Here is a 27856-nt window from a genome sequence, read left to right as displayed (position 1 = left end):
CCTTCTCTTGTTTTATTTGCCTGTTGGACAGAAGGTCAGTTATGGCACTTGAGGCCCCATCGCGAGGGTGACAGTGAGTGGAGGCTCTGCAGGGCCCAGGTTCAGCTGGGGTTACACTGAGAAGAGCTTAAGGAAGCAGGGCTGACAGTAGGTCTTGTCATTCTGCTCCTTGAAGACGCCCTTCGACAGCTGTGTCAGGCAGAAGGCACACACAAAGTGCTCAGGGTGGTACTTGTAGCCCATGGCACTGATGCAGCGGCCAGTGATGGGCTGCCCGCATCCGTGGCAGAGGGTGCCCTGGCGGTGATGATAGTGCAGTTCACAGAAAGGCCGTCCATCCAGTTCAAAGAAGGAGCCAGTAGAAAAACTGCTGAAGCAGTCCTAGGGGAAGAGAGAAGAGAAAGAAAGTCAAGGCAGATGTCAAGAGGTAAGGCCTTTCAGCCTTGAAATCCCTGCCAGGCACCTATCATGTTGCAGGGATTCTCTTGGACCTTCTACACACAGCGGCTAGAACATCCCCCACTTGCAAAATGCACAAGCAAAGGCCCACGCCAGATGCTGGGTTTGGTATTCAGAAAGCTGGCACTGATTCCTCACCCCAAGCTGTGTTCCCTTGGACCGGCTGCATGTCAGTCTCACAGAGAGGTGAACCCCTCATTTCCCCTAAATCCAAGAGATAACTGAGTATACAGACCCCACAAACAAAGCACTCTGGGTGCCAGACGGTGTTCATGGCCGAAAGGTAGTTTTCCAGCACGGGGCGGTTGCAGCCACCACACTTGGGCGAGAACATGGCTAAGAAATCCTTCTGGCAGTATGGCTTCTTGTCCTTCTCATGAAAGCCTGGAGAGAGGAAATCCAGGGTTCAGTGCAGCAGTTGGAGACACTGTAGGGCCATGCTGGAAACTCAGACGAAGCCGATGGTTGAGGCCCCCCAAACTCAGTATCCTTATATTCACAATAGGGTTATTAGTAGGGAACTGCTTCCAAGGGTTGTTATAAGAAGTACAGGAGATACTGCAGGGAGGGTATGTCAGCTCTGTGCCTGGCTCATAACAAGTATTTAATAAGCATGAAGGTCTATTCCTCTACCTGCCTTGCTGCTAGGTATTCCCTTAACCTGGACTGCTCTGCCCAGGACTGGACAGGGCTGGTTAACTCTTGTGATTCAGACATCAGCCCAGACATCAGCTTATCTGAAATCATCCATGTGGTGTCTCTTCCTTCAGTGAAACACTAACTCTAAGAGAAACTAGATACTGTTGGTCTTGTTACATTGTATCTCCCGTTTCTAAAACAGTATCTTGGGGAAAATGCCTAATGTTTGAAAATAAATAAAGAGCTATTAAATAATAATTTCCAAGCAGATGTAATATCTAAGTGATTTAATCATTCAAACCACACAGATACTTGAATTATGAATGGATGGAGTCCTATTTAATCAGGGAATGAGAAAACTGTCACAAATATGGTTCAAATTCCAAAAGTAAGCTAAAGAGCAATACATTTAGATACATTAAAAAAAGAATGCCTTATCGCTGGAAGGGATCATGCTCAGCGAAATAAGCCAAAAAGAAAAAGAAAAATACCGGATGGTCTCACTCATAGCAGGAATCTAGAAAACTTAAATAAGGGACCAGGAAAATGAATAACTATAAGAAAGTGAAAATCAAAATCAACAAAAAACTATGAACCAGAGACACTTTTAGGGGGGCGGGGGCGGGAGGGGAGGGATTGGGGTCAGAATGGGGGGCTGCAATTGTATGGGGAATATAACAATAAAATTTATAAAAAAAAAAAAAAAAAAAAAAAAAAAAAAAAAAAAAAAAAAAAGAATGCCTTATACCTGATTTAAAAAGCCAAAGACAAATTGAGGAAAATAGTTGCTAATTATAGCTCAGAAAAATATAGCTAACACAAAGCACTCTTAAATACATGCATGATTTAAATTTTTGTTTTATAGCATTAAAAAACACAAAAATAATCAATCCTTAAAAAATTGAATTGAGTTGAAAAAAATTAGCTTAACTGCATATCAAACTGGCAATACCACCAAAGAAAAGTCATGATTCATTCAAGCACATTTAAAGCACAGTAGTTTGATTAGAGAAGTGTAGTAATGCACTTGGTAAGCAAAATTTTCAGTGTGAAAAAAAAGAGCATCCATATAAAATAAAACATGGGGTTGGGGGGGCTACCTGTAATCTTACGCATAAATTAGAAATATTTTTAAAAATGGATTTTAAGCGGTCTAGGAAATAACCTCAAAGCAATGATATCCTAGAAGGAATGGACACTCCTATTGCCCAGAGTGTGGTTTCTAAATACATTTTCCCACTGAAAGCCAAGTCTCCTTAAAGAAACAGATGATTTCATGAATGGGACAGGATTGACAAGATAAGCCTGAATATCTTGATGTGCCAAGAAAACAGAAAGACATTGTAGATCATTGGTATCACATCAAAAGTATACAGTAAAGTACTTGAGGGGACCATGACTCAGATAAAGCAATTTAAGAATGAACAAAACTACTGCAATTCATCAAAACATCAACTATATGTAACTCCATCGTTCATAATAACATTTAGAAAATTAAACCTCATTAGTCTCCACTAGGTATTGCCAATGAACTCAGTCGTTACTTTTACAAAGGGAATGGTCAAACATTAACCCCGACTTTTCTTTGTGAGATGTATTTCAAGATAAGCAAATAGTTGATGATAGAAAATTACCTTTTATATAATTCAAGCTAATAAATGTAGAAATCAATGCAGATTTTATGATTTAGACACTTAGATCATTGAATGTAGGCAGTAATCATCAACAGGAGACTTTCAAATGGGGAAATCAGGCTGATGCTATTTGAAACCAGTGATCAATCTTAGCATGAGTAAAAGTAGGCACCAGTCATTGCTAATCTCTTGATGTGATTCAATAAGAAGTACATGGAATCTACCCTCCGAAACCTATTCTTGCCCCTAACTTCCCAAAATATTGAACCTCAACCTAATCAAGTCTCTAGATCTAAGCTAATAGTTTACCAAAATACAGAAGGGAAAGGAAGGCTGGTTAAAGTAAACAGATGAATTAACATCATGAGGAAGCAGTTAGTCAATTAAAGAATATGAGACATTTTACAGAACACAGGTTGCAGTTTCTTAATAAATCAATGGTAAATGTGGGAAAGCAAAGATTGTTACAGATGTTTAAGTTTGAGAGAAAAAAAAAAAACAGTCAACTACAATATGTATTCCTTGCTAAGATCCTGATTCAAACAAACCAACTAAATGACATTTAAGAATGTGTTCAGGTTGTCTATTTTTATCTTGTGGGTTATATAAGTACTTCACATATTTTTAAAATTAACCCTTTTATCTGATATATGATGTGTAGATATTTTCTATCAGTCTGTAGTAGCCTTTTGCTTCTGTGAGGCACAAAAGCTTTACAGTTTGAAGTAATCTCCTTTGCTTATTTTTTCTTTTGTTTCCCTTGCTGTTGGGATTGCATCCCCAAAGACATCTTTGTAGTTGATGTCCAAGAGGGCACCCCCTCTGTTTTCTTTTGTGGCTTCAGATGTTAAATCCAAACCTTTACTCCATTTTGCATTTATTTTTGTGTATGGAGTTAAGTAAGGGTCTAGTTTCATTTTTTTGTATGAATCATCCATGTGTCCCAGCACCATTTTTAAAGAGGCTTTCTTCTCCACTAGATGGTCATGGCTCCTTTATCAAATATTGACTATCCATATTCGTGTGGGCTTTTTTCTGGGCTTTCTAGTCTATTCCATTGGTCTATATTTCTATTTTTGTGCCAATACCATACTGTTTTGATTACTGTTGTTATGTAGTATAGTTTAAAGTAGGGTGTGTGATACCTCCATTTTCCTTCTTTTCTCTCAGAGTTGCTCTGGCTATTTGGGGCCATTTGTAGACATTTGAAAAATTTGGATATGGGTTCTCAGTGATAATGAGGAATATTTATTGATTTCATTGTGTGAAGTTATTTTTGTTAAAAAGTCCTTAGTTGAAGATGATGCATGCTAAAGTATTTAAATGGTGAGATTACATAATTTCTAGAATTTACTTAAATATTTCAGCAAGAAAAAGGGTGATGGCTGGGTGGGGATTAGAGGAAATTTGTTTGACAAAATGTTGATACTTATTGAAGCTAGATAAGGATACACTTTGGTACTTAAAAATTTCCATAACAAATTTTTTTAATCAATTATGGAGGCATAAATGCTTTCTCTTTCACAAGCTTAATTTTTACTTTCTCTTTTACACATTAAAATTCCATGTTAAGTATTTATTAGAAAACCTCTGGCCTCAATTTTACAGATTCTATGCTCAGAGAATGGTATGAGAAACTCATAGTGATTACTCAGTTAAACACTTTAAAATAAGTCCCCTTCACAAACAGACCAATAGTCCAAGAAGAAATACTTTCAGTAGTAATATGTTTGACATTATAAGTAAGCCATGACTCTCAAAAAATAAATGAAGTTCTACTTTTTGTTAATTATTATTTTAATTTCTAATCTTAGCTAAGTAGTAAAAATAGTATTAAGTGATTATACCCAAAACTGAAAATGTATGGAATTGTTTAAATATTAATATAGTCCTGGTAATAAGTTTAAATGCAATTATTCCTTTGAAATGTCATTTAATAATATACGTCAAGAATTGTTCTCAAAAGATAGAGTTATCTTGATCCTGGAAACTAATCCATACAAATTATTTCAAAAGAAGAAAATGTTATATTTGAAGATATTCATTGCATCACTACTAACACACCAGAAATAAGTTAAATATACTACTTGGAACACATTTAATTATTTTCAATATTTGTAACTATAAATAATGCCCCATTGAACATTCTCAGGTACATAGTTATTTTTATAACTTGTTTACATAAAACTCTAGTGGAATAACTGATATTATTAAACTGATTATACTATTATGTAGAGTAATGTGGGGAAATGTTTCAGGGGAGAAAAAACAACTTTACATACACTATAATTTATATATGCATGTTATATTTATATTATTTGTATTTATAGATGCATAAATAACTAGAAAAACTGAGGTAGGGAAATTTTTTATGTTGTATTAGGTGAACAGGATAATAGATTATAAGTGAAAATTTCTGTGAGGTCTTTTTATTGTTTTATATTAAAAAAGAAAAATGTAATAAACTAAATTTATCTTCAAGCACTTATTCGAGAGATATGTTCTCTTCTGCTTTGAAAAATCATTTCCCCAAGATGTCCAGATAGCTTGATACTTCACTTACCCCAAGGTCTGCTGAAGAGAACAACTAACCCAACCACCCTACTCCCCATACACCCCACAGCTTTCTCTCTCCTAACACATGTGTGGGTTAGTTTGCTTTTGGTCAAGGTATCCCGAGTACCTAGAATAGTATCTAACACAAAAGTAGTAACTGCTCGATAAATATTTACTGAGCTAGCAGATATGGAAACAATATTACAACAATTAAATTGCCACAAATTTAGTAGTTGTCCTTTAAAGTCTCACCCCAGGATAAACAAAGATATGTAAAGACAGGTCAACTTTTCTGCAAGGAACCCTCCTTAGTATTTACTCGCAAAGTCTGTCTACATGAAAATGACTATTAGCAATCCCATTTAGACATCTTCCGCTTCGTACTGGCTCCAACCGATGGCCCTACCTAGGCTACTAAATTGAAATTAGACTCTTCACAGCAACCCTCCCATTTAACAAATGAGGCCAGGGAGGCTCAGAGAAATTACTTGCTCTAGTATAACCAACTAGTCAGTCAGGGAGCTAAATTCCAATCTAGGCCTCACTTCATTAGCCTAACTTGGATGTCACACTCCTAACTTAATGGCATGCTGACCTTGACCTGTGAGAAGAGACAGAATCAGCTGAGCCCAGCTATCATTACCCAATAGTTCTGTGAATGATGAGAGCTCTATCTGCACTCCTACTAAATTTGCATGCAAGCAAAGCAAGCACAGTGAATTGGAAAGCAGCCCAGTCAAGAAACATTTTTTCTAAATATCCACTTTGGTACTAGCATCCAAATCGGTTGGGGGGGGGGGTGCAGGGGGGAAGGCAGTAGAAGCAGCCAGAGAAAGTCGTAGCTGCACTTTTTCCATTATCTCTAGTCACTTCTTGACACGCCTTGCCTGGTTCAACTATGTTTTCTTAAAAAGACCATTTAACAGACTTCCAAGGTTTATCGATCTAAGAGCAAGTTCATAATTTTACAAGTTGGCTCACATTCTTCTTCTAAACCCCTGAGATACAGAAGAGCTCACTTTACTTTTTCACTTTATCAAAGAATTTCTGGAATCTGTCATCTGCAACTGGTGCAGGAAGGCCTACTGTTTAAGACAACAAACCAACACCCATCACCACCTTTCTTGCTTTTGTGCAGCACAGTAGTTCTCAAACCCTGCATGCGTCCATCACCTGGAGAGCTTGTCAAAATGCAGATCGCTGGGCCCTTTGCCCAGAGTTTCTGACTCTGTGGATCTGGAATGGGGCCTGAGAATCTGCATTTCCAAACTTCCCTGGGTGATGTTAATGCTTCCTAAAGTAAATGACACAAAGTCGAGCTTGCCTATAAGAAGGTGTTACCTGAGAAAACCATAAGACATGCTAACTGACCTAGGAATGACCTTCATCTCAGCCTGTGCAGGGTGGCTGTTCTCAAGAATAAGACAGCAGGGAAATAACAGCCTCTGTTTCAGCTCAGATGAGTCTCAGGAGAGGAATGAAAAGCAATCAGCCGAACTTGCTGTGATACCTCTGCATTTAGAAATCCAATAAACGGAGAAACTTTCTGCACTTACTTTCCTAGAGGCTCTCTCTGGGGCCAATTACCCCAGGAGGACAGATGAGAAACACTAACAATTAGAGATGCCACCGAGAGAGAGGGGGCAGTCACACTGTGGTGAGGCTCTACACCGCAGGGGAAATTAGGAAGCACCTCCCTGGCCTGGATAACGAACAATTAAAGGAACACGTAGGTGCTGAGGACATAGTCCCTAGGGAGGATTCTGGGGCCTGATGGGCTCAGAAACTTGAGTTTGAAAGAGGAATTCTCTGAACTGAAACAAAAATGCAGATGAATTTAATTTCCCAGAAGGTGCGGTGGGTAGGCTGTCATTAGAGAAACTCTGTGTGTGTGACTATGTGACTGGGGTAAGGCAGGACACCTCCTAATTAATCAACTAACCATATGGTAGGGGACCTTCTAATAGAAAGCAAGATAAAGACCAAAATACAGTCCAAGAGGAACTTCTGACTTGATTAACAGAGATTTATTTTTATGGTCAGCATCTCCATAAATATGTTTTAAATGTGATTTCACTTAAAGTCACATTGCTATGTGGGGGGTCACAGAGAATCCATCAGAAGAGGCGCATGCGTAAACACTGGGTGCCAGCTGCATTTGTGGTACTTTTCCGGTCAACAGTGTATTGTTTTTGTATCTGACTCATGTCTCTTCATGGCTTGTCTTTCTCTACCCAGAGATAAGGCTGCACCCTGATGCTCTCTAGCAGATTCCACACCTTAATCATTCAAGGGCAGTTTCCACTTGTCAACTGTCCTACTCGGCTGACAGACACCCATGGCTACCAATACAACATCAATTTTCCATGACACCATTTCATATGCTTCTGATTAAATCTCAGTGAAAAATGCTGCTTAAATAAAGTGCAATCTAGCAATGCAATACCTAATGGTTTGTGAAAAGCCCTCAACAGGCTTCAGTGAACAAGCAAATTACTACAAGGCACTTTGCTAGTGAGTTATATCAGTGCCACTGTGTCCGAATTTACCCTCCAGTAAAATGTGTCATGTTAGTACCAAGAAAGAAAAGTGGCCCAGCAGCAGGAGAGGGCTGGCTCTCTGTCGAGAGGCAGTTATGGTAATGCAGGGAATGTAGGGGATGTGAGAAAAAACACGCAACTTGCAGAAATGAGACCTGAGTTCAAATGAACTCTGACTTTGCAGGTGTAGGACTAAGAAAATCACTTCATCTCCCTAGAGGCCCAGTATCTCCATCTACAACTAGCTAAAATGTGGAATAAAATAACTCCTGTGAGGTTGTGGTGGAGATTCGATGACTAAGAGTTAAGAGAATACATGACAATGTGCCTGACATTTAGGGGGAGTCTCCTGCTGGTGAAGGGCAGGGCATGTGGGTTAGTTTCACTCCCTCATGAAACATCACTAACATGATCTTTAAAAGAGAACTATCTAGAAAGAAAAAGGGAAAAGGAAAGGAGATGTCACTGATGAGATAGCAATGACATTTTCCAGAATTTAAAGTGGGTAAAAAGTGCCAACCAGCTTGGCGGAAATAAAGACTGAAACTTGGGCAGTTTCAGATGCCAATAATACTTCAGACGTCCTGAGCTCCCCGACATCAGAGGGGCTCAGGACTGAAAGGATCAAATCGCCTTCAACACTGGAAATAGGATAGGTTGAAAGTGTCAGTTGTTAGCAGAGCTCTCCCATCCCACCATGTAATGCAAGGATTGTTTCTGGCGATGCAAAGTGTGGTGCATTTCAGTGACCAGGGATACTAGGCACCAGGAGGAAAGGTAAAGCTTTCTATGGAAAAATGGGAATTAAATAAAAGTGGACACGCTGAATGGTGAAATTGTTTCCCTTTTTTCATTTTCAGAATACTGGCAGAGAGAACATGTCCTTGGTAAAACCGACTCAAAATAAAAGACCTCAAATATTAGTATTCAGGGGTCCTGCAGTAAAATGGTCAGAGCATTCTCCCTGAGGACCACACAGCGGAGTCTCCCAGTCACCAAGCTGGGCCTCTCTCCTTAGAGCTTCCAATTAGCATTTTAGTGTCTCCTTCTTCAGTGAGGAAAAGAGCAGCCAACGAGCAGCAGCATTTGGCAAGGAAGACCCACCTAGCCAGATATAAAGTATCAAGATGCAGTAGTTACTGAATTCCAAATTGAGCTGCAAGACAGCCCTTAAGGCAGACAGCATGGACTGCTCACATAATTTTGAACTCCTTGCTCACACTGAGGATAGAAAACACGTCTAGCAGGCAAATGGGAAGAGGAAGAAAACTGCAATGGTGTCCTGCTGCCCCCTCCAAAGGGGTGGTTTGTGCTGACTTGAGCCAAGATAGGGACTTCAGGGGCACCACCTTCCCAGAGAACTGGACAAGTGTGCCCCACCATTCATGGGACAGAGTTGAAGGCATTTGATTCATGCCTGGAAAAAGTGCACTGGTGAGAGTCTGGCTGTAGGGCCTGGTAATGAGCTGCCATCCTACTGACTGCATGAGAAAGGTGCATGGGGCCTCCCTGGTGGTGCAAGGGGTTAAGACACAGCACTATGAAGCTATGCGCAGCCACTGCAGCAGGAGTTCTATCCCCGGCCAGGGAGCTGACCCACAGGGCACAGCAGACCTCTCCTTTCTCGCCCGCTGCTCCCCTCAGCAGTGTATTTCAGTCAGTCTTCCTATTTTGCTCCCCACTCCATCTCTGGCCTGCACGCCACACCTCTGGCCTGCACCTCAGCTCTTATATGCATAAATAAATACATCTTTAAAAAAAGAGAGAGAGAAAGGTGCAAGCTTCCTGTGATCCATATATGAAAATGAGAAAGGGATGATCTTGAACCATCAAAATCCTTTCCAAAAGAGCACCAAGAGGGAACAACAAAAACTCTATGGGGAAAAATATCTGTGTGGAATGGATCTCAAAGATATCTGCGTGACAAGGGCAGAAGAGCCTGTCCAGACATGGAAGAGGTGGGCAAGTGTTTGCCATTGGACCTGGCATGAATCCACAACAGGATACCCCCAAATTAAAAAGTCAACGTTAAACAACTGTCAAACCCAGAGAGCATGAGGCAAATTTATGACAGTGCTGAGCAAGTTAGAACTCCCCCGCCATCCAGTCTCATCTCCTTCCAGCCCTGTTTCAAGCCTCAAGGGGTCAGGGTCATCTGAGTTTAGCCATGGGGTGAGGGAGGGGGGTGGATGCTGATGAAAGGGCACATGAAAGGCCACTGCTCACCCCTGGTCTCCTGAAGCTTAGTGACCCTGCCAGGGGACAGGACAGCTGTCATTTTGAATATGTGGGAAGCTTTAGCTAGAACACAGACTAACCATGGGACTTAGTTTTGTCTTTTGTATCTTAAACTGCTTTTCTATTTAGAACTGTGTATTATGTTTAATCAGAAAAGACAGGGTGCTGTCCAAGTTTTTATTTAGGAAAAAGTAGCAAAACTTTCTCCCACTTAGTTAATACCAGAAGAAAAAAAAGAAAGAAGCTTTCTGATTCCATGAATGAGTCACACTTGTTTGAGACAAACATAAGAAGTCAAAAAAAAAAAAAAATCAACACAATTCACAAAACAGAAGGGAAAAATCTGGCAAAGAGAGAAAAATAGAAAAGAACCATCTAGAAAGAATCAGGAATAGGAATGAAATCCTAATAAAATCTTTTCAACGATGGAAGCTGGGAGACAGTGAGGCAATCTCTTTAGAATTAAGAAGAAAATTAGTCTCCATCTAGAAATCTATGCCCAGGCAAGTTAAGGGAGACAACAGAATGAAAATATTTTCAAATATTCAAAATCTCAACAGTTTATCTCCTATTCATTCTTTCTTGGGAGCTACTAAAGGATGTGTTCCACCAAAACAAAGGCAGTTATAAAGCTTTCAAAGACATGGACCCAAAGAGCAATGTAGTAAAATGGATTCTCAAGATAATAACCCAACTAAAATGTTCTCAGCAGGCCTGAGGAGAAGCCCTTTCAGTCTGGAGAGGGAGGATGGAAAGCTCCAAAATTAATATCTCCAAGAAAAAGAAATGTAACTACCATGTTCCCAGTTGGCACTGACCATTGTGGGGAAGGATTTCACAGTTCTGGCCCATCAATTAGTGATAAGCACAATGAAAATGAAGTGAATGATGAAGGGATCCGAATATTAGCTTCTGTGAAAAATCGCCTTACATCAAGGACACCATGGCAATAATAATAATATGAGCTATGACTATGCCTCCTGGGTCAGGCCCTGTCTTGTCTCCAACATCCTCAGACGGGCCCTATAAGGTAAGCATTATTCTTCGGCCCATTTTACTGATGAGGAAAGTGAGGCGTGAGAGGCTGGATGACTCGAACATCGTAGGCCGTCACCACTTGCCACCTGGCTCCTCTGTGAGGACTGTTTCCAGGAGCATCAGCCTGTGCTCGCTGATTACTGCCCTGACCTGGGCAAGCACCAGATTGTGCACTGAGAGGTGGGTAGAGAGGTGAGGGGGGAGGTGGGGGGTGGAGAGGTGTGGGGGGGTGGGAGGCGGTGACTATGCTGGCATGGGGCGAGGCAGAAACAAAAATCCTAAATCCTTATCTTCCCTGGTAGAAAGTGAATACATAATGGTTAAAATTGGATGGGAGGGCGGGGGGAATCTATAGTAATAGAAGTGTATTCTTTAAAACACAAGCAGATAACAGAAACATCTAAAAAAAATTGTAGAGAGAACTGGATTTGGATGTGATAAGAAAAGCCAGGGACTGTTCTTCTTTTTTTTAATTCTAAAATAGTACTTTATTTTTATTTTTTAAATTTATTTATGTATAATTGAGCTGACAGTTCTTTCTTCATATTCCCCTTGAAGTAATAGTTGAATTTTTTAACTATGCAGTTGTATTATTTTTGATGTTCAAAAAAATCACTTTAAACAAAATGTATAACGTGGCCAGTTAACTCAGTTGGTTGGAACACTGTGGTATTAATAACAACACTAAGCAACATATATGAACGTTGCAGTGGGTGTGAAGACAGTACCCCGCACCCAGCACCCAGCACCGCATGGGACAGGACAGCTGGAGCCAGGGGCCTGGCAGATCAAGGAAGAATTGCGGGTCTCCTGGCAACCACCCTGTGTCCTACCTTCTGCCCCAAACACCTCTCCACAGTGAGCGCAGAAGAAATGCTCTGGGTGCCAGGTTTGGTCCATGGCCGTCAGCACTTTCTGGAAAAGGAACCCACAGGCAGGTCAGAAGGCAGCGGCATGTCAGACACCATCAGGCACATGGGGCGGGGGCCACTTACGTCCAGGATGGGGGCAGCGCAGTAAGCGCATCGTGGCGAGAAGAGCTGGTGGTAGTCCTCGGGGCAGTAAGCCGCGCCGCTGCGCTCAAAGTAGGGCCTGGAGCCAATCTCCTCTTTGCAGTGAGTGCAGATGAAGTGCTCCGGATGCCACGCTTGGCCTAGAGCGTGGATCACCTAGAGGAAGGAAGAAAGCCTGGCAGGGCCCACAGGAGGTGCTAGGGGCCTGCCGGTTGCACAACTCTGGGGCACGTTTCCCACATGGTCTAGGAAAAGGGGGCAATCACACACACACACACACACACACACACACACACACGGCTCTGAGCCAGGACCTGGCCTCTCCCACCCTTTCCCTCCAGGGGTCCATGTTTGATGGAGAGTAAAAGGGTGTCCACTTTCCTGGCCAATTGTGCGCAGAGAAGACTGGAAATGCCTGTGACCACTGCCTTGTGCGGGGGGCTGGGGACTAACCAGAGCTCAGCAGTGACAGGCAAGATTGCACGACCGGGAAGTCGTTCTGGGGAGGGGAGAAGTGGCAGTTTTTGGTCTGGACATCTTTCGCGCCCAGCAGGGTTTCAAAGCCCTTTACTATGGTTTTGATGTTGAAAGAGGAGTTTGTGGTGTGATAGGAGCTGAGGGCAGCTGAAAATGGCAGTCAGTCAAGTGAGAAGGGGGTCAAGTGTTGGGGGCGGGCAGTGGGAAGGTCCTTCTCAGTAAAGGCAGCCCAGAAAGGGGGTTAAAGCACAAACTCAGAGGTCACTCTCCTGGGGTCGAGTCTTACCTCTACCTCTTACTACAGCTTGGGCACAGACATTTAATGTCCCTGAGCCTCCGTTTCCTCATTTCCACAAAGGTAGCTGAAACAGAGTCTCCCTGGCAGGGCTAAGGGACCAGTAAATGAGGAGCAACTGTTGAGGCACTTAGCTCAGTGTCCAGGGCACTATAGGCGTCAGCAATTGTTAACAAGCACTAGAACAAGCACTGAGAGTGGATGGGGATAGAGCCGTCCTGGGTGAGTGGGAGATGCACAGACACACACATTTGGTGCCCCCACCTTCCCAGCAATGGGTTTCCGGCAGGAAGCACAATGGCCCTTGGGCACGGTGGCAATTCCAAGGTCCTGCAAGTCTTGCTGCAGACCCCCCAGCATGGAGTCCAGGGAGTCCTGGTGTTCCTTCTTGTCCACCGAGTGTGACTTGCTGGCATCTGGCCTCACAGCCATCTGGTGCCAAGGAGAGAACTGTGAAGAGAACCAGCCAGGAGTCCATTTTCCCTCAAGGACACCTGCAACGTGACCCAAGGAGCTCCCCTCTGCTGAGGACCCCGGCCCTTTCCTTCACTCTCTGCACCGGCATGGACGAAGCCGCCCTGTAACACTGATGAAAATGCTTTCCTCTCATTCTAAGTTTCTGGGCAGAACAAAATCAGATAAATCTTCCATTTATGAGCCTTTTCTGAGACTAAGTGGAGGAGGAAGATAATCTCCTGTTCCCATGCCGGCGCCCATGATGATCTCGGGTCAACGATGAATCCTATCTTCTCTCCATTCACTTACCCCAAGATATTTATTGATCAGCTGGTTGGTGCCATCCCTGCTCTTGGGATGGAGCAATACCCAAGCCCCACGTGTGTCTGGCCTTGTGAGGTTGACAATGGTGATAGACAGTAAACAGCTAGACATATGAACATGTGATGTAACGCCGGGTGGAGATATTAGTTATCAAGTTAGAGGAGACGGGGGGGGGGTGTGAGGTTTTGATAGAGGTAAGAGAGAGAGGGGAAGGTCCTGGAAAAGGGTGTTCTTTGGGTAGATGTTTGAGCTACGTACTTAGACACCTACACCCCACAGATATTTGTGGGAGAGAGAGAGCGTGCGCGAGAGCAAGCGAGCGCCTAGAAGAAACAGTTTTGTTTCTTAGGAGAAAGGTGAAGGAAGGGTAGTGGGGCTAGAACAGAGAGGGTGAGAATGAGCAAGGAGAGAAGGATGGAGAGAAAGGCAAAGATGACACACGGCCCTTGTGGGAAAAGCTTGGGTTTCGTTCCAAGGGTGGTGGGCGAGTTCAGGAGGCTTTTCAAGCATGAAGATGAAAGACTCTGATGGATAAGATCCCTGCGGTATCTGAATGGGGACGTGTGTGGGCAAGAGAAAGGGGAATGGAGGCTCTCGACAGCAGCCTATGGTAACAGCTGGAACCAGAAATAATGACTGGACCAGTGTTCGGGGACAAGGTGGGGAGCTGTCAGATAAGACTTGGTGATGGACTGGATTTATGTAAGCAAAACTCCAAAACAGTTATTATAAATCATTCAGAAGAAAAGCCTCATGTTACCACCACCACCAAAAAAAAAAAAACAAAAAAAACAAAACAAAACCCTCCCAATTTACCCTTCATCACTTTCTGGCTTTCGTCCTGATTCTTTCTGCTCCCTTCCAACAATGGCGCTCCCGCTACCACTCACGTAGTATGTCCCGCCTCACCATTGCATTCAAATGTGCATGCATCCAACAGCCACGTCTCCCCTCACTTTACCTCCCTAATCTCAGCTTTTATTGCTGGTAAAGAGCCTGCATTGTCCGAGGCTGCCAGGCTCCCGAGTCTCCTGAGTGTGATCAGTTACTGTCTGCCTTTAGGCCTCCACAACCCTATTTTTACTGCCAGCAAGAGGCTCACATTATCTCACCCTTCAAGAATTCATTTTGTCTTCAAGAAATTTTTGTCATCTGACGAATTTCCTTCCTCCTCTATTATAGAAGGTTTGTGAATGTTGAAGAGATTAATGCAAAAGGTGAATGTCTAAAAGGCCTTGAGGGTAACTGATATTAAGTATGAAAAATAACAAGTAAAAACACAATAATATAGGGCCTCCCTGGTGGCACAGGGGTTAAAGTTTCAGCATTATCAAGCTATCGCCGGCCACTGTGGCATGAGTTCGATCCCCGGCCAGGGAGCTGACCCACATAGGGCACAGCAGGCCTCTCTTGTCTTGCCCACTCAGCAGCGTATTTCAGTAGATCCATGTGTTCTGCTCCCCACACTGTCTCTGGTGAATCCTCTCACCCTCCTGCACCTCTGGCCTGCACCCAAGAGGTGTTCTTGCATGCATAAATAAATAAAATAAATCTTTTTAAAAACCGCAATAATATAGCTATGTATTTATCTACATTTACACCTACAGTTACAAGCTTGTATATTCCAGACACTTCTGAACAGATACCCAAGATGCAGGAGAGACTGCCTAGCTCCAGGGGACAGAACTGGATGACTAGGGACAGAGTAGATGGGGTGCAGTTGAGTATAAACTTTTGCACTTCCAATTTTTGTTCATGTGAGTGGATGGCTAATTCAAGAAATACACCGGTATTGTTTTTCAGTTTAAATAAATTGGGGTCAAAATAGGGGGGTTGAAATTGTATGGGGAATATAAAAATAAAATTTATTATTTAAAAAAAAAAGACATACACTAAATCAATTAGAGTACAAAATACCATTAAGAATCCAACTGGTGGTGTTTTGCTAGTATTTGCAGATATGCAGAATAATAAGAAAATTACCAGACTTTATTGTTGACATTAAAACTTGTTTCTGATATTTATCTATTCGGATAAAATTCTAATATTTATCTATTTGTCACTCCCCACAGATGGGCAAACACCTGTTTTTAACAGCAGTGTTTGCTTCATTTTACTAAACACCAAGCTCCTTGAGGTCAAAGCCATCATGACCTTATCTCTCCTACTCAGGTAAGACAAAGCACAAGGCTGAGTTGATCTGCTAAATTAAATTTAAGGTCTGGGGAATGAATAACCACACAGAACTGAGTTCCCACCGGGGAAGCAGAGCAGAATGTACACAGGTGGGAGGGCTTACCTGGGCCTGCATCCCACACAGGTGGGTCATGAGCTCATCCAGCTGAGCTGCTGCCGAGGTCTTAGGGGGTGCAGCTGATTTCTGTGGCTCTTCAATCTCACTACAGGAGGAAAAAAAACATCATCCTAACACATCAAGCTGAATAGGAAGCCACATATAAAATATCAGAAGGGGCAGATTTTTAACTATTAATCCGTTAGATATAAAACCAGAGACAGAAGATACTTTTAAAAATAAGTGCTAGATTAAAAAATCATTACATGGTCTCCATCCTTTTTTGCTTGTGTCTGCCTCTGGTCATCTCAAAACTGATGATTATTCTCAAGCAAAGGAAGCAAAGGGCTAGCCATGTAGCTGCAGGCCACTCTCCCCCAACAACCAAAAGCAGCTTCTACAAAGAGCTTTAAGACCAGGTGCTTGTATTTTTAAATTTTCACATTATTCTTTTTAAATTATGAAGTACTATATCTTAGTGACTGTCAGGCAAAAGGCAAAAAAATCAATAGGAATATAGAACAAACATAAGCTAAAACTGGGTCAGTGTCATCCATGCCCTTTCAGTCACACACTGCCTCCCTACCAGCTGAATAGTGGTGACCGAGATCTGGGTCCAGGAAGCCTGGAAGACTCACTGTCAGCCCTTTATAGAATAAGTTTATGTGCCTTGGTGGAGTTTAGATACTGTATATGATGTTGGCTTCATGTCAGTATGATTGGGAATAAATTACTGACAAGACAATTTTAGGTTGAACAAATAGAACACAGATACCATCAAATACTGGCATGATCCTTAGTAAAATGACCCCGTCTGAGGATAGAAAATAAAGCTTAATAAATTCTAAGAATAATATCATAAAGGCTATATTTCGTAGATTTTGGTGAATGAAAGTACAAAGGAAAAAAATCTATCCATTTAGAAAAACATAAAACATTTATAAATAACTCTTGGGATGAAGAAAAATATCTGAATTTTTAAGCTATTTATTTATAAATGGCAATGAGAGCAGGAACACACACCCACACCCCACCTCCCCCAGAATTGAGAATAAATGTTATTGAAAGGAGAATATATTAATAGACAAGTGTAATATCGAAAAAATAAGAAAGACTACAACAAAAAATAACTAATGCAACAAGTTTTTTAAAAAGCAAACAAAAAAAGCTAAGCTAAAATAATCAGAGGAGAAATAGCATAAATTAACAAAACAGAAAACAAAACCAAAAAAATGACAGTGTTTTGGAAGAATTGTGTAAGTCTGTCTGTCTGTCTGTCTGCCTCTCTCTCTCTCTCTCTCACACACACACACAGAGCTATACACATTCTAAATATTTCTAAGTATTTTCAAAATATTCTAAGTATTTCAGAAAATATATTTTCAAAAATGAAAATGCAGACTATTTTACTTATTTTTATATATTTAACACCAAGAAGGGAAAATAGGGGGAAAAGAAGTATCTCCCTCTTTAAAAACTAAATCAACACGTCCCACTACAGACTGACTTACTCTTGAGTACTTAACAAGAAGTAAAATGGAGGAGGAACGTGGCTTCCTTCCCCTCTTAAGATAAAAGCCCTTGTTCTTTACTCCACTTGGGCTACATTTCTGCATGGGAGTAGAATCCAATTTCATTGCCCCACTGTGTGGACATGGCACTAGCCCAGCAGCATTCTTGAAGGCAGTTTTGCCCCCTGATCTGCAATGTCCCTGGTGTTAAATGTCACTTCCATTTGTGTTTGGTTCTCTTTCTGGTCTTCCTGTCTTTTCCACTGGTCTCTTTTATCTATTCTTTTGCAAATGCCACACTCTCTGAATGACCATTCTCAATAAATTGTAAATCTAGAAGGTGCCCCATTTTGCAGTTTTTCTTCAAGTGACTTGACTACTCTTTGCCCTTTGCTCCTCCATTTTATTGGAAGGATTCTGACGAATCTTTCATTTTAGGATCAGGCTGTCACTGTCTGGAAACCAAACCCACACAACAATAAGGAACTTGGTGAGATGTGGAATTGTGTTGAATTTGAAGTAAAAATAGAATCTCCATGGGCTGAGTCTTTGTGTCCACATACAGTATATATTTCTAGGTATGTCAATAAAGATTTGTCATTTTTCCCTGCAAAAAAAAAAAAAAAAGATAAAAGACCTTGTCTTATAAACCTCCTGCCAGCCTAAAATTTTTTTTAATATGGGAACAAAGATAGTGAGACACACAAGTGATGGATGATTCAACCCATGGAGAGTTCCCTCTCATGGTTCTCCAGTCTTTTCATTCATAATCCCTTGGTGACTGTCCCCAGGGACATGTTCCTTGGAAGCACAAAAGGCAGCAAGACAGGGAGCACATTCTTGGGCCCTGTGTCCCACCATAGAGTAGAGCTGGTTTCTTCTTGGGGTCTGTACAATCCTGAAAACCTGCTTCTCTCAGTGGGAACACACACTGGTGCTTTTTTTTTTTAATTATTTTATTTTATTTTATTTGCATAGAAGAACTGGCATGTAGGCCAGAGGTACAGGGGCGAGGGGATTCACCAGAGACAGAGTGGGGAGCAGAAAAGGCAGATGTACTGAAATACACTGCTGAGGGAAAGACGAGAGAGGAAAGGTCTGCTATGTGGGTCAGCTCCCTAGCAGAGGTCTAACTCGTGATGCATCCCACTAGTGTTTAAAGAGGTTCCTAGTGCAACACACTGAGAGAAAGTAGATCATTGCCATGATGCCCTAATAGTCCTTGAGTCAACAACAGGACATTCTAAATAAAAAATGAGAAACCTGGAAGAGTTGGTGATGACATCACCTTAAGAAATGTTCCTGGAAAGAGAGGAACTCGAGTCAGAAACCCTTTGACTTGTCCCTGGCTTCTTAGGATAGTGACAGTGCTTTGCCATCAGCCACAACTTCCTGCATGCCTCAGAAACAGAATGCACACCACAGGAGTTGTGCTGAAAAGAAGCCAGGCTTCTCAAGTGAAGGGCTGCACGGGATGGGCTTTGATCCCCATTCATTTCTGGGTGATATTTTTAACGAATTGTTTCTCCCTATTTTTTTACCATGTAAAAGATCCTTTCAAAATGGCTGCTGCTATTGCTCTTGATATAGAGCTACATTAGAAATATTGCAGGGCTAGATTCACACCTGGTTTGGAACATATGTTCAAGGTTGAAAGCTGTGTTCGGTTCATTTAAGCAGGCCTGAGTGGGTGGTGGAAACAGAAAGTAGGAATTGAGTTTCCGAGTCATCTCTGTGTGTGTGAGCCATAGTGGCTCTGAGTTAGACCAGGCTCGGGGATTTGCATCAGTCTGTTACATTTCACTGGGTCACCTGGATTCCTCTCACTCTTCCACACCGGCCCACACAGCTAGTATCTCAGCAGCAGGAAGGTGTTGGAAAGGCCCACTCAGGAGAATACAAACACTGGGTCTAAACACAAGGAATTCCATCCAGAAATTTGATTACACAGGTCATGCCAGAGCTAAGAAGCAAAATGGAAGATGTCACAGGACCCCAGAGCTTAGCCACGGGAGGGAGCCATGAAGCCAAAGGGACCAAGAAATGAGGCAAAGTCACCAGAGGCCTGGGACTATGTGGACAGCCACAGATGGGAACCACACACACCAGTGCTGCTGTAGCTGAGGCCACTGAGATGTAACTTCTGACAGAGACACCGTGGGGAGACAGGGTTGGCGAAAGGAAACCCTAAATTTCCCCTTCACCACGCAGTTTCTCCACAGTATCTCCCAGTGGATGGAGGCAGCAAAAACCCACTGACCTTGGTTCCTGAAAACCCAACCTCCAGAGGTCACTCTCCTGGAACCCCACAAAAGGCAAAAGAGGGTGAACTGACTCTGAGGGAAGTAGGCCAGAGACTCATGGTGCAGAGAAGGGGTATCAGTACATTGGTATTGGTGCTCCCTAACTGATGGCAATGCCAGGGACATGGGAAAATGGCCACTGGTTAAGCTGGTTTCCTTATAACATGTTTCTGTATTCTCTAGAACATCTATTAAAGTCTTGGTTTTCTGGATTTCAAAATTTATTTACCAAGGATCCCTTGTGTCCCTGGCACTCTTTTGTTGCTATTGATAGTTTTTTGCTTTTTGTTTGTTTGTTTGTTTGTTTCCACTTTTTCTTGGTGATGGAGGGACAGGGGAGGTCTAGCCAGCATGTTTGGCGGGCACCTTCCTGGAACTGGAGTAAACTGGCAATATGCATCCATACATTGTCCTCAGTCCCAGCAAACAGAAAGTGTCCACAAGTGGGAAGTTATAAAAAGACTTGATAGAACAGGCCCTGCCCTTATTTTCGCATCAAGTGTGTGAACTGCTGGCTCCAGGCCAACCAAGACAGGGTGTGGTCCTCAGTACCCAGCACAAGTCTTCGCCGTCCAACTTTAAGTCCTTCAATTGGTTTTCCAGAATGTTATCTGGTCTCTGAAATTGTCAGCTATACCCAAACAGAAAACAAGCTAAGTAGCCACTTAATTTTGTCAATTCTGCTTTTGCCAAGTAGAAATGATTTAGTAAGTGGGTCTGTTTTAACATGTAACTTTAATTAAGGAGAGATCCCTCCTTCCACTAAATAAATTTTGAGCCAATAAAGAAAGGAGGACATATTCATGAGTCTGCCGGGAGACTCACTCTCTTGGTTCTGTCCCTTTCCCAGCTTTGATTTTTGTTGGCATCTTGCTGAATGTCTTCAGGTGTTTTTTCTTTGTAACTGGGACATGACATCTGGAATGACCAGGTACAACATCTGTGGTGACTCAGTGTATTTATATTTTTTTGGGTGGTGAAAGAAATAGCAGAGCAGTTCAGCCTGACGACCTGTCTGGAAGCCAAGGACTTTGAGAAACTGCCACGTCAGCTTGGCGAATGCCTCCTCTGCTCTGACCGTGGGAGGTGGGGGAGGGTGGCGGGAGTTCTAATAATAAACACTTGCAAAGTAAATTACGGTCCAAAAACAAATGGATGGCAATCATCTAATCACATTGATTTAAAAAATATTTAATAAAAATAAAATACCTGTAGATGTTGGACTCCGGGATGTCGGTAGTGTACACCAGCTCCACCTAAGATATATTATAAGTGACAGAGAAGAACAAGAATGAATTTTGTTATTAGTATGTCAGTGCTTCTGGACACTCACACTAGCAGAGGTTTCTAGCTTATTTCTGAGATCTCCTTTCACAAGGCAGAGAAATACCAGCCATTCCACTGAGCAAGGCCAAATTCTAAGCAGATGAGCTGGCATGTGAACAAATAACAGCCCCCTCCCTGCCCCCAAACACTGAAATAGAGGTGTCAGTCATCGTCAGGAATCATGCCACAAACAAAATGAGTCAGAGCAAAGCCCTTGAACCAGATAGGATGGGGTCTAGAGGAAGAATCTAACACGATTAAATTTAACACAGAGAAAGAAATAACATTTGACACTAAGGATAGTTGGCCAGAAATTCGTTTATTTATCAGACAAGTATTTATTGAGTGCCTATTATGTGCCAGGGCCGGGAATGCAGCAGCCAAAAAAGAAACAAATGGACTAAAATTGTCTCCCCTTATATTATGGTGATGAGAAAAAGATTTAAAAAAATATGAAAAAAAAAATCAATGAACTAATATGTAAAATCAGTCAGGAGGTGGGTGACCAGAAATGGGGGAGACTTGGCAATTATAACTATATTGATCAGGAAGAACTCAATGAGAAGGAGACAATTGAGCAAGGGCTGACAAGAGGTGAGGTAAGCAAGCAGACCTCAGGGCACAAGATCTAGGAAGAGAGCACCCTGCGGCATTCAGAAAACAAAAGTGTTAAAGAGGCCTGTCCTTAGAAAGGGGAGGTTCCCTAACCTACTTAATGAGGGGTGGAGCTGAGCAGGCAGTTGTTTAGCAGGGACGGCAGATGAGCTCAGGAGACCCAGGAAGGGAGACATGGGAATGAGTCATAGAGAAAAAGGGCCCACTTGCTTCTTGACTTTGGACTTGCACCGGAGACTTGGGGGACTTGGAGGAGACATGTGGAGTCCAGAGACACTTGAAAGAGATGTGGGTGAGGGACACATGGGGAGGCTGACAATGGCAGCTCTTACCTTGATTTGCTCCTTCTGTCCCAGACTCGCCTGGCCCTTTTGGCCCCTTTCTTGTGGTTCCCTGCCAAATGGTGCCTTAGACCTTTGGCAAGCTTTTGGGCCTACTTCTGGCCAACTCTATTTGGCTGGGTATTTACACAGCAGGGGATGGGTAACTTTGGTGCTTTATTTGGAAACTATTATGCTTTCTCCTTCTCTATTAAAGTGCTTTTCCACTAAGTCTCCTTTGTCTGTGTGTGGATGGCTGGACTCCTTTAAGCATGCAAGTTAGGGGATCCCTAGGTACCCCTCAGTCACACACTAACAAAAGATTAGTGTGGTCTGAGCAGAACGAACCAATGAGACAGGTTAGGAAAGTGCACTAGGAAAGAAAGTAAAGTAGGTACAAAAAATAATTAACATTACATAATTTTGAACTATGTACATTGACTACAATTTGGTTTTATTATATTGGCAGTCCTCTAAAATAATTTAGTTTCAAAATAAAATTTTATAGCCTATTCTTAAAGTACACATACCTCTGAATAATAAAGCAAAATCAGACCTCAGATTTTAAAAAATCTTTTACATTGATTATTTGAACATTTAAAAGTAGTACAATGAGTAACTGTTCTTGATATATATCCATGTATGTCAATTGGTTTCTTAGCCATTGTTGTCTCTAATAATGTGATGTGGAAATTTTTCTGAAAAAAGGCTTTTTCACATGATACTATTTTCATAATTTTCATAAAAATGCAATCTTCTACAAAGATGCATTTTATGGTTAATATATTTGAAATTTTTGACCCTTTTAATTAATGCCTCTCTGTACACAATAATTTTTTTTAAAAAATATGATTTTTTAAATTAGTAAAATCCTCTCTCATGAGGTCCTGATGAATCTATAAATTCAGAGCAAATTCTAGTAAACAGAAGATAATCTTAATTCTATTTTATATTAAAATATGTAAATATTTTAGCCCCAATATTTTCTCAGATGCTGTTTTTCTGCCTCCATTCAGAACACTTTTCTTTAATAACATTTTTTCAAGACACATCTCTGCAATTAACTCTATTTGTGATTCCTTTTAACATTTCATCAAATGCAGATTCTGCAAAATCATAGACATTTATAATTTCATCCCATTCTGGAGGAGAATATAAATTTATCTAATTAAAATTCAGAGCTCGAGATTTTTCCAAAGCATAATTTTCAAATTAGGTAATAGACCATGTGAGTTCTCATCTTCTGATTTGTTCAACTCCTCCCCTGCTTTGATACGGAGAAATTTGAGCTTGCTTTCTTTTTGCGAGCTTTGTTTTACATAATTGCAACTTGCTAAAAGCTTCAAAAGCTAATTTTCATGCTACATTCATTGAATAATCTGATTAAATATTTCCAGCTGATTTTGCACATAATGCAACCTACAGTTAAGTGGCTTTTCAAAGTGGTTTTTCAAAGGCTCAGGCATTTCTAAAGTCCAACAGATGACAGGCAATAGAGAGATAGTATACATGCAGCTGTGCTGAAATATTTGTACCAACATCAGCTTCTGGCACAAAAGTTTGCAGGTGACACATATACATACATGTGATGGTGTATATACATATATACATGTAAAATTGTAATATTTGTAACTTTTGACAATGGTAGATCGATTGAACTGCCACTTGTTTGGATGTGGTCATGAAGTTGGCACACATCACAACTGTTGTTCTTTTCAATTCTATGTCTGCTTCGCAGGTTTTTAATAATATATGAGCATTGCTTTTACCACAATGCTGTGCTCCAGCAAAATTTGTATTCATATTACCAACACACACACACTCACAAACCTCTTATCACTAATGTTTAACTCTCCAGCGAAATGAGCCAGGGCGTTAACAACATCAGATGTTTCATTTTTGAGAAAAGAATGAATTTGCAAATACTTAATTTTGATCCTTTGGATTAGATGACAAAATTAAACCATTTTGGAATGAACAAATTTCATAATTGAGGTTTCTGATAGAACAGATACACAGCAGCTGTTATCTGGTGGTTTACTAAGGGATCGACTCATTCGTCACTAACAGTTCATTTTACTTACAGGCACGAGAAAACCTGGGATTGAAAAATGACCAAAATTAATCTAGAAGAGTTATCAACTAAAAGGCTTGTATTATACCGCAAAAGAAATCATCACAAAACTAAAAAGCAACTTGCAGAATGAAAGAAGACATTTGCACATTACACATCTGATCAGGGACTGATCTCCAAAATATAAACATATATATCTCAAAAATAAAACAATAAATAAAAACCAGGTAACTCGATCAAAACATGAGCAATAGAACGAAGTAGACACTTTTCTAAAGATGACATTCTGATGGCCTAAGGCAGATGAAAAATGGTTCAACGTCACTCATGACAAGAGAAATGCAAACCAAAACCACAGCCAGACACCACCTCACTCCTGTGAGAATGGAGCATGGAACAAGAAGCGAACACGAAACTACAAAGGCTGGTGAGCCCGCAGAGAAGGGAGTGTTCAACCACTGCTGGGGAGAAGGCGATCTGGGGCCGCCTCTGTGGGAAATAGTTTAGAGACACCTTTAAAACATAAAAAACGGAAATACTATATGAGCCGGTAATACTTCTGCTGGGTATTTACCGAAAGGCCATGAAAACACTACTATGAAAAGACTGCTCCTGAGCACATAGCAGCGCTCTCCACACCCGCCAAGCCTTGGAACTAACCAAAGTGCCCCACGACAGATGAGTGGATAAAGAAATTATGGAATATAAACTCAGTGGAATGCTACTGAGCTGTTACAAAAAGATAAAAAAGTGTCTTTGGGACCAAATGGATGGATTCGAGGTGATGATGCTAAGGGAAGTCAGAAAGTGAAAGAGATATCTAATGGACTCACTGATCTGGAAAATAAATAAGAACAACAGCACACAGACTGGCAAGGCACAGCAAAAGCAATTCTTAGAACTAGTGGAAAATTTGGTTTCCAGCAGGAATGGGGAGGGGAAAGGGGAAGGGCACTGGCACCCAAGGTTTAGTGGAGGATGAGTGCAGCATGTGGAGGAGTAAGACCAAGCTCTAAAGCTACACAGACATGAAAACGACTGACATATTAAATGGCAAAGTTGCCTCACGATGACATTCAAATGCATCTCCTCAGCTGCGCATGTTGAAATGTCAACTTCAGGCCCATTCTTCTTAAATTAACCTTTAACTTTTGAAGTAGATGCTGTGACTTTGCCAGATGCGTGTCTTCTGATTTTCAAAGGAACAGTGGAGATGGGAAACATTGACAAGTATTTTGTGCAAATTACACAGACATCATTGACTTCCTTAAGAACATTTTTTTAAAGATTTATTTATTCATACAAGAACTGGGGGACAGGCCAGAGGTGTGGGGGGTGAGAGGATTCACCAAAGACAGAGCAGGGAGCAGAACAGGCAGACTGAATGAAATACACTGCTGAGGGGAGCAGCAGGTGAGCCAGGAGAGGTCTGCTGTGCCACGTGGGTAGCTCCCTGGCCGGGGATCAAACACGTGCCGCAGTGGGTGTGAATAGCTTCATAGGTTGCATCCCAACCCCCTGTGCCACCAGGGAGGCCCCTTAAGGAATTTGAATGTCTAGTTTTGGGTTTTGGTATTGTTTTGAGGCAGATGCTCATAAAAGCACTCATTGCAAAATTAAAATATTAAAAAGCATTACCAATTAATAAAATAAATAGCTTTACATGTACAATAAATGATAAAATTTCTTTAACAAGAATGTTTTGGAAAGAATGGTTGGCCTCTATTTCCTAAACATAATTTGCATAACCTTAAGCTACAATTTCCTGTATTTTTGTCTGGCCAGGAGGAGGGCCTGTGCACCTCATAGGTCAACACATGGACCACAGCAGGGTCTGAAGTTTGGTATACCAAGTAGCCAGCAGGGGAAAATGCCTCAAAAGCTTTCCTGTCACTCCCTTAAAACCATAGGACTTAGCTGGTGCTGACTCTTGGTGCTTGAGCTCTTAACTTTTAACAGCCTTCACCCTACGTATTATCCTTGACAGGGGCACTACCAGCTAGGTTTTATCTGATCAGTACCAGGATAAGAGAGTCAAATCATCAATGCTCTTCTTTTGGATTTAGCCATAATAAAGCGAGAACTCTGTTCATTCTCTGTGTGTGTGTGTGTGTGTGTGTGTGTGTGTGTTTACATGCCACTAGATGAGACAATAGAAGAACCACCTATGGAGGTCCATGGTGATTTATTCATAAGAAAACATCATATAAATAAAGCCAATGGAATGTCAGGAAAACACACGTAAACCGAGGGCTCTTTCACGTGTATTAAGACTTGTGATTACAGCACTAAGGTGAGTGTGAGACTGTGGCTTTTCTGCCAAATGACAGGGAAGTCATGGTGGGGTTCTGAGTTTAATAATGATATGAACTAAGTTTTCACACCTGTCTGCTGTTGAGAGAATGAATTGCAGGGCATGGGGGTGAGAGCAAGGGAAGGGGACCTGCCAGGAGCCTCAGGCTATAGTCTAAAGGGAGAACCAACACAATAAAGACAACAACTCTCCAGCAGAAGGATAAATAAGCAAGCTTAAAACTGTGTGTATATAGCTGGAAGAAGGAACAGCTAAAGGGAGAACCAACTCATGGGTTCAGATTTCAGGCCTGTGCTACAGGTGATATGACACAGTACAAGGATGAAGACCAGATTAGAAGAGCATCTACTTAATTCCTCTTATGCTAATTCCATTTTCATCAAGCAATCTGTAATGTAGATGCATGCAGACTTAGCCACAAGAAGAAACTATATCTATCAGCAAATACTATGCAACTTAATACTTTTTCACTCTAATTAGAAATTCAAAATTGGGATTTGTTTTTTTTTTTTAAATAAATGACATCATCTCTTAAGAGTTTAGTTTGTTTGTGATGGTCCCCTAATTGAACTTGCTAATGTATTCATCAGACAATAGGACCTGGAAAGTGATAACCTTAAAAAGTCACCCCAAGGACACTCGTTTGAGCTGTCATCGGCTTGTCCAGGTGAGTGCTGGCCTTATCCAGCACCTCATACATCTCAGATGCTGAACAGGGATTTCAGAATCTCCCATGTGAAGCCGGAAATCCACTGCTTATGACCATGCCTTCTATTTCTATTTCTCATATTTTGTTTCTCTAGGCTGGTTTTTCTCAATTCTTGTCCTTTCCAAAAGCAACCACCTTTAAGATATCATTAAGGGAATTTTGGGACTCCCTGGTGGCACTGACGGTTGAGCGCAGCACTGTGAAGCTGTCCGAAGCCTCTGCAATGCGGGTTCGATTCTGGCCTGCCGGCGAGAGTCCCACATGGCACGGCAGACCTATCCTGTCATGCCCACTGCTCCCTTCAGCAGTGTATTTTGTCAGTCTGCCTGTTCTGTTTTGTCAGTCTGCTCCCCGCTCTGTCTCTGGTGAATCCTCTCACCCTCCCACGCATCTGGCCTGTACCCTGGTTCTTGTATAAAAATAAATAAATCTTTAAAAAAAGGGGGGGGACTTTTTTCTCTTTCTTAGGTACATGATTCTCCTTTCACATCATTTCATGTGCGATACAACTGATTTTCAGAAATGTACTTTAGCATCTATAAGCAAGGAACTTCATGCAGTTACCGACGAAGGATTTGTGCGGTCCTCAGCAGGCAGGACCTTTGAAGTCTTGGCAGGGTTTCTCTCCTTTCTGGGCCCCTGATCCAGAGGAGGAGGGACTGGGCTGGAACATTCACCACTGTCCTGGAGGGTGGAAAGTTCCAGTTCCTCCAATAAGGCAT

General features: G+C 41.7%; 1 protein-coding gene across 1 annotated transcript; it reads right to left on the bottom strand.

Annotated features, from left to right (window-relative positions):
• On the bottom strand, positions 1 to 27856 carry LPXN (leupaxin; the record flags this gene model as incomplete). Its single annotated transcript, XM_084232609.1, has 7 exons — positions 1 to 381; positions 695 to 843; positions 11938 to 12019; positions 12100 to 12273; positions 13154 to 13321; positions 15969 to 16068; positions 27699 to 27856. The coding sequence occupies 7 exons, from the start codon at positions 27854 to 27856 to the stop codon at positions 112 to 114; spliced, it is 1101 nt and encodes a 366-aa protein (XP_084088735.1). The 3' UTR covers positions 1 to 111.

The sequence above is a fragment of the Talpa europaea genome (genome assembly GCF_964194135.1).
Source record: "Talpa europaea genome assembly, chromosome: 1".
NCBI classification, from domain to species: domain Eukaryota; kingdom Metazoa; phylum Chordata; class Mammalia; order Eulipotyphla; family Talpidae; genus Talpa; species Talpa europaea.
Note: the sequence above shows the minus strand (reverse complement) of the source record. Positions and strands in the feature narration are given on the sequence as shown.